The 12,680-nt window shown below is 42.7% G+C and overlaps 2 protein-coding genes across 3 annotated transcripts in view; one reads left to right on the top strand and one right to left on the bottom strand.

Moving 5' to 3' along the window:
- Positions 1 to 1,933: 1,933 nt before the first annotated feature.
- dync1li1 (dynein, cytoplasmic 1, light intermediate chain 1) lies at positions 1,934 to 10,612 on the bottom strand. Its single transcript, XM_026156876.2, has 13 exons — positions 10,418 to 10,612; positions 10,085 to 10,158; positions 8,013 to 8,129; positions 7,627 to 7,857; positions 7,226 to 7,380; positions 6,939 to 7,032; positions 6,263 to 6,398; positions 6,061 to 6,172; positions 5,749 to 5,808; positions 5,564 to 5,608; positions 5,351 to 5,438; positions 5,113 to 5,235; positions 1,934 to 3,269 (listed from the first exon to the last, which is right to left on the bottom strand). The coding sequence occupies exons 1-13, from the start codon at positions 10,519 to 10,521 to the stop codon at positions 3,151 to 3,153; spliced, it is 1,458 nt and encodes a 485-aa protein (XP_026012661.1). The 5' UTR covers positions 10,522 to 10,612; the 3' UTR covers positions 1,934 to 3,150.
- A 1,069-nt stretch (positions 10,613 to 11,681) lies between these two features.
- Positions 11,682 to 12,680, top strand: part of cpne4b (copine IVb) — a 28,916-nt gene continuing 27,917 nt past the window's right edge. Inside the window, exon 1 of one of the 2 annotated variants that reach the window (XM_026156322.2) lies at positions 11,682 to 11,932. The gene's annotated coding sequence lies outside the window, so the exon portion shown is untranslated. Of the gene's footprint in view, positions 11,938 to 12,680 lie in introns of both variants that reach the window. The other variant, XM_026156321.2, reaches the window with a different exon arrangement.

Here is a 12,680-nt window from a genome sequence, read left to right on the forward strand (position 1 = left end):
ATAGCCAGGTAGTGGTGTCTTTTTGTTTTAAGAACAAGGGCTGTGTTGGCTCTTAGGTCTTATAGCAAGGTAATGAGAGTTTTTCATGTGGGAAGCGGCGGTGGGGTAGTGGAGGGGAAGGCGAGGTGCCTTCATTAGACAGGAATGAGATTCAGCGGGTGCTAATATGACAGAGCGCTTTGATTAACATGCAGCAAATGAAAAAGGCACAAACATTTCCGCTAATAGGACTCTACGTTCATTTACTTAATGAGTGAATTAAGTCGCAGTTTTGGCAAGCATGGTCCGAGCACTTTCTACACCTGTATACAGTTAAAGAGGGATTTTGCAAATGCTTGACTGCAGTAGTTAATGGAAGAAGAGGAGGGTGGATAGGAGAGGGGATGGAGGGACAGAGTCAGCTACACGCTATATAAAATTCCTATAATAATTACATAATTAAATCGACCACATTGTACTTTCCAGGAGGCATTAAGTGATCTTGAACTGATACATGAGGTTTACAAGTCTTAGGATCATTTAATATTTTGATTATTTTGAAATTATCGGAACATTGCTAATATGTGCTTTTTACTCTGGGCAGCTGTATATGTATTTGGTATGCACAGGCAGTGTATCAGTCTAATAGTCAAACATTCACTTATGCTTTTAATACATTCCTGCCTGTGCTTAAGCTTCTTAGGATTGCATACACACAAGCATCAAAAGAATTACAGTTAATCGACTGCAGAGCTCAATTTCCCCCATTTAAGAGTCATAAAATGAGAGAGGCTGTTGATATGAAATGAACACATGCAAAGCACAGAGCAATGCGGACTATTTGTGCATGATCATGTGCGCCATGCATGCCTCAAGCCAGAAAAGGTCAAAGTCCAAAGTGCTATTGAGAAGCATATACCTACTGTTGTTACTACTGTTACTATAGTGACTGACAGGTACGATACTACAATGAAAAGTTTTATATTCCTGTAATTTATTTGATGATGAAAATGATGTTAGTTTGTAGTATGGCAATAAAAACATGAATTTGCATGTAGGTGTAATGATTCTCAGTGATGCAGCCAGACCAAATGAATACATGAGACTGCATTTCCATCATTTTGAGCTTTATTGTCTCAGCATGTGGAGCTAAAATCAAGAAACCAGCTCAGGCATGCATCAAAGTAACAACAATAATAATAATAATAATAATACACACTGCAAGTTATCATCTGCAGATTAGAATGTGAACCAGGCGTCTCCTGTAGCATTGTGTGTCAAACAGAAATCCACACCCTTTGCATGAATTTATCTGACATAATGTGATGTTCATATTCCTTCCAGTCTCTTATGTAAGCAGGTTTAAGAGTTTATTAAAGACATGAAACCTAGCATTTCATGTTAATCATGGGGGGAATGTAAGAATGGGAAGGACATGCAAGCTCTACAACAAGTCAGTGGATTTAAGCCCAAGACCCGGTTGCTATGTGGTAACAGTGCTGACCAATGCACCGATTCTAATAATGTGATGTGTTAAACCAACACTTTTGTGTAAGGGTTTATTCATTTGCTGTTCCTCAGAGTCTTTATAAATACTATATATTGTATAGTGTATATTCATGGTGGTCAAGGTAAAAAGTAAACCACTAGAAACACAATAAGAGCTTTTAATATGATTGTTGCTTCATGATCCCAATGGTATTTAATATTGTACTCTTTTGTTTGAGTCTTAGGACAAGCACTGCACTCAAAACAGTGTCTGAAAACACTTATGTTTCATCCACTTGCAAGTCATGTGCACCAAAGGCCACAACTGATATTTTTCATTCTTCAAAACAAAGGATAATCCAAGGTCACTTGCAGGTCACTGAAGCGGGTGGGCTCAACCTTCAGGTACCTAACTTAAGAGACTGCAGATTTTGTCTGTCAAAAAACAAAACGGAAGCCAGGTGGATGAATCCGAATAAATACAACTTTTATTTAACTGATTGACAGATCTGATTATACAAACGTCAACACAGAGATCTGAAATAACGGGACCGATCAGCGAGACAATGACTGTACATTCTTGTTGTGACCCCCCCCCCCAAAAGCCATTCCCCTTGCCAGCAGTAACTATGGAACTTAATTGCTAGTGTTTCTGAACAACTAAAGCTCAGCTACACACCTACCCTCTGAAACCTTCCCTTTTTTCAGTGCACAGTCTGGTCTGTACCTCGAGGGGCAGTTTGGCCAATCGTCGGGTACCATGACAGAAGAGCTTGAGTGTCAGGTCTGTTGTTTGGTTTGTGTAGTAATGCAGGCTCTGTTGCTGCAATTAGAGTTTGCACTGTTTTAAGAGTTTCTAGTGTAAGAGCATAGTAATGTTTTTGTTTTGTTTTGTCATTTGGTTGAAATGCAAACAGCCAAAAAAATCTCTCGACGAAACATTTCTATTTGCCTCACTCTCATTCATTCACTCACACACACACACACACACACACACACACACACACACACACACACACACACACACACACACACACACACACAAAACTAATATGTTTTTCCCCTTCATCATAAAAAACTTCTTGCAGTTTTTATGTCAGGCATTTTTCTTTTTCCTTCTTCTACACGTCTTCCTCTGGCCAAGTGTGACTTACCAGACATACATTAAACCCATGAACACACACACACACACATTCATCCCTATGTTATTACCTAAGTGCAGTTTCATCATCATGCGCCCTCAGCATTTCCTACAGTAAAAACACCACCTGTACCATCACAATCAGTGGATGGATAAAACACCATTGTTGTCGTTCTTGCAATCCAACCAACTCTCATCCCAGCCTTTACACCCCCATTGCCCCCCTCCCACTAACCATATACTTCTCATGTAACAGACCCTCTTGTATTTAAAAGAGACAAATACTTGTCCTTGGTGTAACAGCTGGGAAGAAAACAGGGAGTGAGCGGGAACAAAGTGTGGGTAAAGGGCGAGTTCGTCTCCTTTAGGAGAAAGTGAAGGAGAATGGGGAAGGGGGGGGGAGGGGGGGGACTGGTATGTCCACCCGTTCCCTTTTCCCTGCATCTTTATGACGAGGTGGAGAGTGAGAGTGGAGGGAAGAAGGGAGGCGGGCGGTGAGTGAAGTGCAGGGGATGGAGGGAAGGAGAGCAGGGTGCTGGTCTTCATGTGTCCTGCCCATCGGTGGCAGGGGTGTCGTTGGCATTGGACAAGTCAGAGTCAGTCTCTCGGCTGGCTATGCGGTCCAGCTCTGCCTGGACGTCGCTGAGGCCCAGCTTTGAACCTACAAATGTTAGCAGGGACGTACAAATCGGTGCTATGTCACAGAGTACACGATCAAATAAACAAGCCGCTTAGCCAATGCAGCAAATAGCAGTGCGTTTTCACAGCACTGAGTGGTTAACAATGCAATAGAGAGAGAAAGAGGGAGAGAGAGAGAGTAAAAAAAAAAAAAGCTAAGTGCACATGGTTAAAATAAGAGCTGGGTAAGAAGCTGATCATTCATCATAGACAGTTATGAAAAGTAACATGATTTTAGTACTGTTAATGGATACTTTTCATCTATAATACAAGCAGACGACTGCACTGGTTTCAGTGGTCTCATTCTGTCTCAACTCATTTGCATGAGGAACCGCAGCGCTTCTGCTGCTCCTCAGGATAATGACAATAGGCTTATAAATTCAACAGAGGGAGCCAAGCCAACGATGCAAAGTGGTAAAATATGTTTTTCAAAGTCTTTATTAGTGCCATTCCTATCTACATATAGAAAGAGATCATTTACTTCTGTCCAGGTTTACACATTTGTGCAATAACTGTGTGATCATATCAATCCTATTTTAAAAGGCATCAAAGTACTGTATTCAACTGCCGTTGGCTCTTCTTGCACTTGTTATCTAAATTACACAGCAAAAGGCAATATATTAGAATATAAAGATTTTTATATAAATATACAATTTTTATATTAATATAAAGCTTTCATTTGAATATGAAAGTTTCCACAGTGTGTGCATGACGGCTGAAAACACCTGCATGTATGCTGGCTATACAAAGTAAGCTGTTTACAGCTATCGTGTTTTTAAGCGTATTTCCTTCATATAACCCAGCCTTACTCAGAATCATGTGCACTGACTTTGGCAGATGTTAGTGAAATGCAATGCAACATGCAAACAAATCATTCAAATTATTTAAAGTGAGAGAGTAACAAGAAGACAGGGGTATTAGGGAAAAGGGAAAATAAATGGGATGCGACTGTCATTAAAATCCATTCATCCTTGTCTTCCTGGTTTACTGCTGGTAATCTTCACATTTTGTAGATGTGCTCCTAGCCACAAAAATCAGCACATTTATTCTATTACATATTCGATCATTGAGACTAATCTCTGAAGGCAAAATTTAGGCATATGGCGGAGAAGTAATTAAATAGCCATGGGATCATCTCCTGGACCCCTACTTTAGTTCTCAGCTTGGGGAAACTTATATATAGACATAACCTCCCTATTGAAAGGATAGATCATGAGTAAATAAATTAACATAAACAGAAAGCCCGCAGCCCAGTCTCTGTCTTTATACGAGAAGTAAATAGTGATACAGGAGGACTGATCCCAGCAATACTCCTGCTTTGGATGCTGGAGAAGGCGTGTCAAAAGAATAAATGGGTGCTCTCGGTGTCATACACAAGCAATAATGATGAGAAATATCTTGCTCACACACACCTTAACGTGGCCAGCATCCTCTGACTAGTGCATACACACACAAACACACACACACATTATGAATGGCGTTAACAGTGAGACTGCACACAAGATGGTGAGGGTTAGTTAAGAAGGACAAGACGTTCACACGGAGCTACAAACAGACAGAGACGACGGTGATGGGTGTAGGTTTGTGCAACTTGTAGATGCACACAGGCCCTTTAATGACTGTCTTTATTAAGGGTTGTGTTTACGTCTGGAGTGTGAGGATGAGAGTCAAGAGGAAGGATGGCAAACAGGTGACAAAAACAAACAGAAGCTCAGGTGATGAGTACTGAATAAATATGCGATGTCTTCAAAGACAGCTGAATAACAGGTCACTTCTATTCAGGGGTACAAAAGCAGAGCGCTTCCAACGCCTCAGCGCGTTCTCACCTGACTTCCGTACAGTTCCCGGTGTATTGTTGCCACCACCTGGTGTGCCGGGCCCTGCCGTCCCCGCTTTCTTTGTCAGTAGACTGTTGAAGAAATTGGCTAGCACACCCTCACTAGTCTGACCTGCAGCATAATGAGACTCGAGTTAAAAAACACGCGCACAGACGTACAAACAGAAGCGCACTTAGAGAGAAACCGACACGCGCGTCTGTGCGCAAGGACGAAATGCCTGACATACCGGACTGTGGCATAGCATTTGCTACGTTGGCCGCTGCAGAGCGATTACTCGTCCTCGGAGAGCCCGTGGGTGCCCTGCTTGTGGTGTCCTATATTAGGGAGAAAAGAAAAAAAAAACCAAGTTTCATACATAAGGACACTGGAGGGAGCTTTCTGTTATCATGTGAGCCAAAACTTGGGAGGAAAAAATAAATAAATAAAATGGACCGCTCACCACTGGTCGTCCTGCTGTCACAGCGGGCTGTTTGGCGAGCAGCGACTGTAAATTAGAGCACAACATGCACACGCACTCGAATTAGCCCTTCATTAACATATTAAAACCCTCAAGTGTGAGTTAATTTGAGCACCTGCAAGCAGTAAAACCCAAATAGCATCGACACCGGTGAAATGTTTTCTGACCTGCAGCTTTACCAGAAACACTTGGTCGTCTTCTGCCTGAATCTCCTTTTCGTGTACAATCTAATGAAAGTAAAGAGAAAAAAAAAACAAAACACAACATATAAATGTATCAATGTTTTTTTGCTTCTTTGTAGCTCAAAAGCAACTGGATTTGACCAAAAATGATTGTGACCCTCTGCAGGGACATTAAAGGTTAGTGCAACCGCTATGAACTGTAAAAATGATGGCTTGTGGTAGCATATGATATTATAATAGTAATCTAAGTGTGACTTGGTGGGATTAACTGGCATAAGAGGATGTTTCAGCATGTACCTTTCTGACTGGTGGCTTAACTATTACATCCTCGAAGCTGTCCTCTGCTTTTATTGTCTGGAAGTTCTCATGAAGTATGGCGATCTTTTTCTCGTTGTCCCAACCTGATGGACTGGTGGAGGGGGGAGACTTGGTTACAAACCAGATACAGGTGGTGCCCACAGCACTTTAAATATGCACATGTGCGCAAAACCCTGCTTACATAAAGACTGCATCTCTTTCCACCACTTGCGCAGGGCAGTGGAATGGAAAGCCATAGAGTCTGTGGACCAGGTATTTATACAGGATGTCCAGGTTCTTCATTTCCTTCACTGATGTGTAAAGCAGAGAGGCGCCGTCTGACACAGCTGTCAAGGATGTTTTCAACACTCCAATATCTAGAGCCAGAAACAATGATAAACACTAACAAAAACAAAATTCTTTTAATAACAGTGACACAACTGAAAAACCCAATTCTGGCTTATAATTGCTACAGGGGCACAAAAGAACTGAGGCAGCGTGCAATTATTTTAGTCTTTGTGCTCGTTTTTAAACACAATAAACATGAAAAATGAAATCCTGCTTTCACTCACTATTGACTGAGTGAAATTATGCAGAGAAACAAACAACTTGAAGCAATACTGGGTGAACTCTGACAATGACTGAACTCGGTCTGCAAAAATAAATGAAAACACCGTCAACAGTTCAACTTTTAACAGCTTACACTGCCAGGGAAATCCTATGGACAAAACACCTCATAGAAGGCAACAGACAAAATGTAAAGCTCCACAGCCATGTAAAGACACTGCATATGCACCACATTTTTATTATGTTCTCTACAACAGTACGACTTTTGCGTTACAGGTTGCGCTAGCCATGAGTTTGTTAAGGAAGGATACACTGCAGACAGAAACGTCTGATGTGGAACTGGATGAAATCCAGGTGTTCGTCTCTGTAGTCGTGCTCTTTTTCCAGTGTGCTGATAGCATCGCACTGAGGAACGGATAAACAGATGCCAGAGTTGAATGCTTGTACAGAGATGCAAAAAATAAGCACTGTGTTGCTATGACATGAAACCTTTCCTGCTAAAAAACCCCAAAACAAACAATAGACCCAAAACTCCATCTTAAAATTACACATGCTACAAGTTTTGCAGCGTGTGGAGGAAAAACAGTGTTATGTGTACCTTTGTGCAGACCACCACTACTGGTATTCCCAGGTTGTGTGTAAGTGTGTTGTCTCCTAAGGGCAGCAGCACGCTCTCTTCTTCTTCACTCCTCCTCTGCGGTGCTCCATCCTCCCCGGTACCCGGCTCTGTGTACTCCTGGAACTGCTTTACCACTGCGTGCAAATGCAAGCAAACACCGTTATGGTGCACAGACAGATAAGCAATTATTGGGACCTTGAAGAGGTCAGTTTTTAAAAACCTGTTAGAATTCTTCTAATGAACCTCTTTAGACAAACCCATTTAAGTCTTTTACAAAGATGCCACTTCTCTGAGTAACATTTAATATTTCTAAGATCAATTTTTGTGAAGAAATTATGATTTATCTACTTCTAAGTCTGACTGCTGTCAGTATGACTCACGTCTGTGCTCCAGCTCCCGCAGCTTTTCTGGGGGGACTCGGAGTTTGTCAATGTGTTCCCTAGCAACGGCGGCCCACTTCTGGAGAGAGTCCAGGGCGTTCCAAGGCCGCGACATGTCAACCGTTATCAGGAGCAACGTGTTGTCGATAGAGTCCACCGGTACAGCTACTCCCTGTAGACCCTTATGGTAAAGGTCTCCGTCTAACACCCAAGCATTACATCTAGTGTGGTCTAAATACACAAACACACACAAAGCAGGTTCAAGTAAACATTCCGATACAGCCTCCTGATATATTCAGCGCTCGAGTTTACTCTGCAGTCACAAAAACAGAAGCACAGTAAGACTCTGTAATTTGTTTTGTGAACAGCAGGCGTTTGCAGGTTACCATCAATGTCATCGTCGTGAACACTGAAGTAGAGATATTCCAGGCCACGGCCTTTCATGTACTCTTCAACCCCTTGTAGCTTTGCAACCAAAGTGGTCTTTCCCGAGCCCACCTCACCTAAACACACATAAAGTCAGTACATAACATACAGTAAATATAACCAGTCAAACACAATATGCACCCCCCCAATCAGATACAACAACACAAGAACAGAAAATAAATAAATAAATTTGGAAAAAGCATTTTAAGTGGCATGAAAACTGAGGTCTACCAATACACTACAGGCCTGTTTCAGGTATACAATTTGATAATTAACCTCCATCTGGTGTTATGAGCTGCACATAATTCAAAGGTAATACCTATAATATTAATATATAGGAAGCATTTTCCTATAGGGAAGGTGTGCCACAAAAATTGCTTTCTTTGCCTAACCAGCAAACTTCAAATGTATTATTAATAAGACAGGCGACAGGGTGGTTAGCACAGTCTCCTCACAGCAAGAAGCTCCTGGATTCTAGGGCCTTTCTGTGTGGAGTTTAGACTCACCGGTGTGTCTGTGTCTATGTTAGCCCTGTGACAGACTGGCAGGCTGCCCAGGGCATACCTTGCCTCTCGCCCTATGACAGCTGGGATAGGCTCCAGCCCCCTGCAACCCTGACTCTAATAGGTGGAAGAAAATGAATGGATAGATGTTACAGAAAAGACAAAACGCATCAGCCTGATTAGAACACATTATATAGATTATGTGTTTTATGGTTCTTTTCTGCATGTTTACTACTAGTTTTAGTTTATTCCTCGAATGTGCCCCTCACTTTTGACTATGATCCCAACGATGTCTTATTGAAAGGATCACTGCATATAAACAGGTATGAATGATATATGATTAAATTTGTGTCCTTTATATCACGATATATACACTTATATTTAATGTGTGTTTTATGCAAATTGTGAAGAACTATGAAACTGTGTTTTTAAAAAAATATACTGTAAAAAATTAAATCCTTTTTTTAGCGTTTAAAATGTAATTTAACAATAACAGACATGAAATGGCATTAGCTATTACCTTCATCAAATTAGTCTTTTTTTGTCATACATTTTCACTACGTTTTGTCTGGTAAATAAATAAATGCATAAAAACTCAATGGCACAAATAAGATTCCATTGAAACTACATTTAGAAAACTCTGAACTGAAACAAAAAAAAAACTGTCTATGGTTAATATATATGTATTTTTTGCTTATGTCACAGAGGTTATTGTTTTAAAGAGCGATCTAAGGACGATACAATATGCTGTGCATATGTGGAGACATTTAAGCAGTTCCTGCTATCCTCTTAGCTGACACAAAAGCATTGTTATTGTATGTGATTAGGTCAGAGCTGCATCCATTCCTGCTCGCTGCCATATTAACTTACACCGACAGGGGGACTCAACGCATCATAAAGCAGTGCTGATGATGTTGTCACAGGTAGCATTATAGTCAAATGGCCTCTCGCCGTCATTGTACACGGGTATAGCTGTCTGATTAGCTGGAATGGGTGTGCGGGCTGCGGATTATCCCGGACGGATGTGCCGACAGTGTGTTTTGTGTCGTGGCACGAGAACGGAGCGAGACAGGGAGGCACCCTGTCCGCTTCACCCACGCGGAGCTCTGTGGTCCTGCACAATAAAACAACAACAACACAGTCCGCTGGTCTGTCCCGTCCACTCACAATCATCTCTGCCTAGCTGCTGCTAGCATCGCTGACTGCTAGAATGACTTGCAGGCTTTCAAAGCGGCTGTATTAGCTTACATATCATCGTGTGAGTGTGTGTGTGTGTGTGTGTGTGTGTGTGTGCGCGCGCGCGTACATGACCGCGCGCCAGTGCAGGCGCTCACAAAATACACCTGTCTCCATCTCTCCTCAGCTAGCCCACGCATCAACAACAAAGCCTCATCAGTCCAAAGAGATGCTAGCTTAGCAGGAAAATTAAGTCTAACTGCTCGGATGAGGTGATCACCAGCTCCTTGGCTGTTGGAGCTAACGGTGCCTACTGGTTAGCCAGGAGAGTGCAGACAAACACAGATACCCACCCATGACCAGGACATTTTTCCCAGACGGTAGCTTTGATCTTGAATGGGTTGACACTTCGCTCAGGATTGTGGACCTGCACACAGAGCATCCACGTTACAACACGCCCAAACATGCTTGTTCATTCATTCACAAACAAACGACTGACAGCGAGAAGCTAAAACAAGCTAGTAGTAATGCTGCTGCTGCTGTGTCACCAGTGCCCAGTCTGGTGCTGATGCTAGCTAGCCTCGTTAGCAGGCTAGCTGTCAAACCATCCTTATTCCAGCACAGTGGACTCTCCGCGCCCCCAAATTCTGCTCCCAATAAACCAGCTCTAATCAGCCATCGCCCACCATAAGTTCTGCCCATCATCCTCTTCTGGATTGGAGTTCTCCAGTGTGCTCCTAGGTCCAGTTGAATTGGAGGATAATAGTGCACTCCTCCCTGAAGTCGCCATCTTCGCAGGGCTTGGAAACCGAACGGAGCGCCCGGATGTAGCAGCAGAGCGCTAACCTAGCCCGGCCCGGGGCGTGGTCCGCCCGCACAAAGCTGCTGTCCCTGCTCCAGACATGAAATGATCTCAGCCACAGGGCAGTGTGACACAACCCCAGGCAAAGTCCACATGCAGTGTTTCTGCATTATTCAAAATAAATCTGTGTAAAACCAACAACACACATAATAATAATAATAATAATAATAATAATAATAATAATAATAATAATACAAGTATGGACTGTACGGAAATAACTGGGTTTCTTTTTCTCGTCATTTTGTTCCAAATAAATAATCGTGTTTCCAAAAGAAGCTAAAAAAAACCCCGTCTTTTAGACAAAATATCCTCTTAAATGTGCTGCATCCAGAATCAGTGCCTTGATTTGTGAATATTGGGGCATCAGGCCTAAGTCTATAAGGAGATAAAGCGATAATTCCGTGTAGGAATTGGATGGACTTCAAATCGACAGTTCAGGCCTTTAAAAGCTGTACAGCACAAAAATGAGCTAAACTAAACTAAACTAAGTTAAAACGACTTAGAGCTTATTATTTAAAAATTTCTTTTTAAATTAAATTCCACACGTTTATTACGGCATTTAATTTAATTTACATATAACACACGAATCGGCTCGAAGAAAAGGTGTGTTATACCACATTATATAAGTGAACTTCCACCTGAAAACGCTGCAAGGAGTTAAATCTTTATGCATTTGTAATTTCGTAAATAAAATAACATTTAAAAGCTAAAGTAATCGTGAGGATTTCTGCGTGCAATTCCCAGCAGGGAGAAGCAATAGTGGCCTGAATATAAAATGTGATTATTAGCAGCCAAATAGGGCTCACGCAGATTGAACGTCTCTCTGCTGGGCTCAGAGTGAATCTTCGACTGCCAAGCTGTATCAGGTGTGTGGTCACCGCCACAACAAAACCAGCGAGGCGCATCAGAGCTGAGAACAGCGCATGCAGTTCACGAGTGCTGCAGTTCATCACAGCCACCGCAAGATGGCGCTGACACACTGCGGTGGAAAGCCGCAGATCCCCGGGCACGGCGCTCTCTCAGTGGCCCCCGATGGAGCCAACGGATTACAAACTCCTGTTAAGTGGCGCACCGTCCACCTCCTCCCCATCTTTCACCTAGAGTAAAGCCAGGCGGACGGAGCGCCTCCTTACCGAGCTCGAACTGTGGGAACTGGGAATCAGCGTTGACTGTCAGCGAGCTCGAGCTCTGCAGTGTAGGGGGATAGAGAAGGAGGTGGTGTGAGGAGGAGAACATTATAGACAAAGACAGTGAGATGGGTCCGGAGGCTGTGAGGTATTCGTGATTGTCAAGTAAACGGCGGTGAAGTTGTCCTGCTCCGCACGGATCTTTCCTTCAGGTGAGGTGAGTTTTCTCTCTCTGCCGGAGCACCCGGGTGGTTAATGTCTCACTCACGGGTGGTGTGTGTTACAAATATCCGCCCCCGAATAATTTTCTGTATTGTCCTGCAAGTGACATATACGATGCATGTGTTGGTGTTATAGAAAGAGGAGAAAATGAACAGCTTGCGGGACTTTGTGGGTGCATGAATTTGTTCTGAAGAATGAAACAACCAGGGAGAAACTAATAAACCTACAAATCCTATTAATTTTTTAACAAAATTGTTATTCTGAAAAAGGGAGTTGGGGTATTCTCTCTTTGAAATAGTGGAAACCACGGTGCAGGCTTCACTTATAAGCCTCTGCTTTAATTGTATTCTCCTGGTGTGCTATATGAGAAGATAACCTCTGTGAGAGGAAAAGATCCATCTCATTCCCCGGTCCCTCTCAATTTTCCTCTCTCCCCTCTGCTTCATTCTTCCTCACTTGCCTGCCTCACCATAGTTATTTCCCTATAATCCTCCCCCCTTCTCACAACCTCCGTCTCCCTCACTCTCCCTAGTCCTCCTTCTCTGCCGGCTCTAATAACACTGCAAGTTTGCAGCACCAGAAATCTTCACTAGACTATAGCTTTTCCCAGTCCCAGCGAGCTTTTAGTTGAAAATGTCCCCTTCACCTCCAATGGCCGATGGTCTTTAATTGGTTGCATAACATGCCACATGCCTCTTTAGGTTGTGTTGCTTGTGCAGTGGCTGTTACTCCCTTTGC

Source organism: Astatotilapia calliptera, chromosome 22 (assembly GCF_964374335.1).
Source record: "Astatotilapia calliptera chromosome 22, fAstCal68.1, whole genome shotgun sequence".
In the NCBI taxonomy this organism is placed as follows: domain Eukaryota; kingdom Metazoa; phylum Chordata; class Actinopteri; order Cichliformes; family Cichlidae; genus Astatotilapia; species Astatotilapia calliptera.

Excerpts from the sequence above, each read along its gene's own strand:
- dync1li1 (XM_026156876.2), bottom strand. The coding sequence starts at position 10,521 with ATGGCGACTTCAGGGAGGAGTGCACTATTATCCTCCAATTCAACTGGA. Across the intron at positions 8,130-10,084 it reads GAAAAATGTCCTGGTCATGG|GTGAGGTGGGCTCGGGAAAG; the intron begins GTGGGTATCTGT and ends ATGTGTGTTTAG. Across the intron at positions 5,609-5,748 it reads TGTTTCTGGTAAAGCTGCAG|TCGCTGCTCGCCAAACAGCC; the intron begins GTCAGAAAACAT and ends TCTAATTTACAG.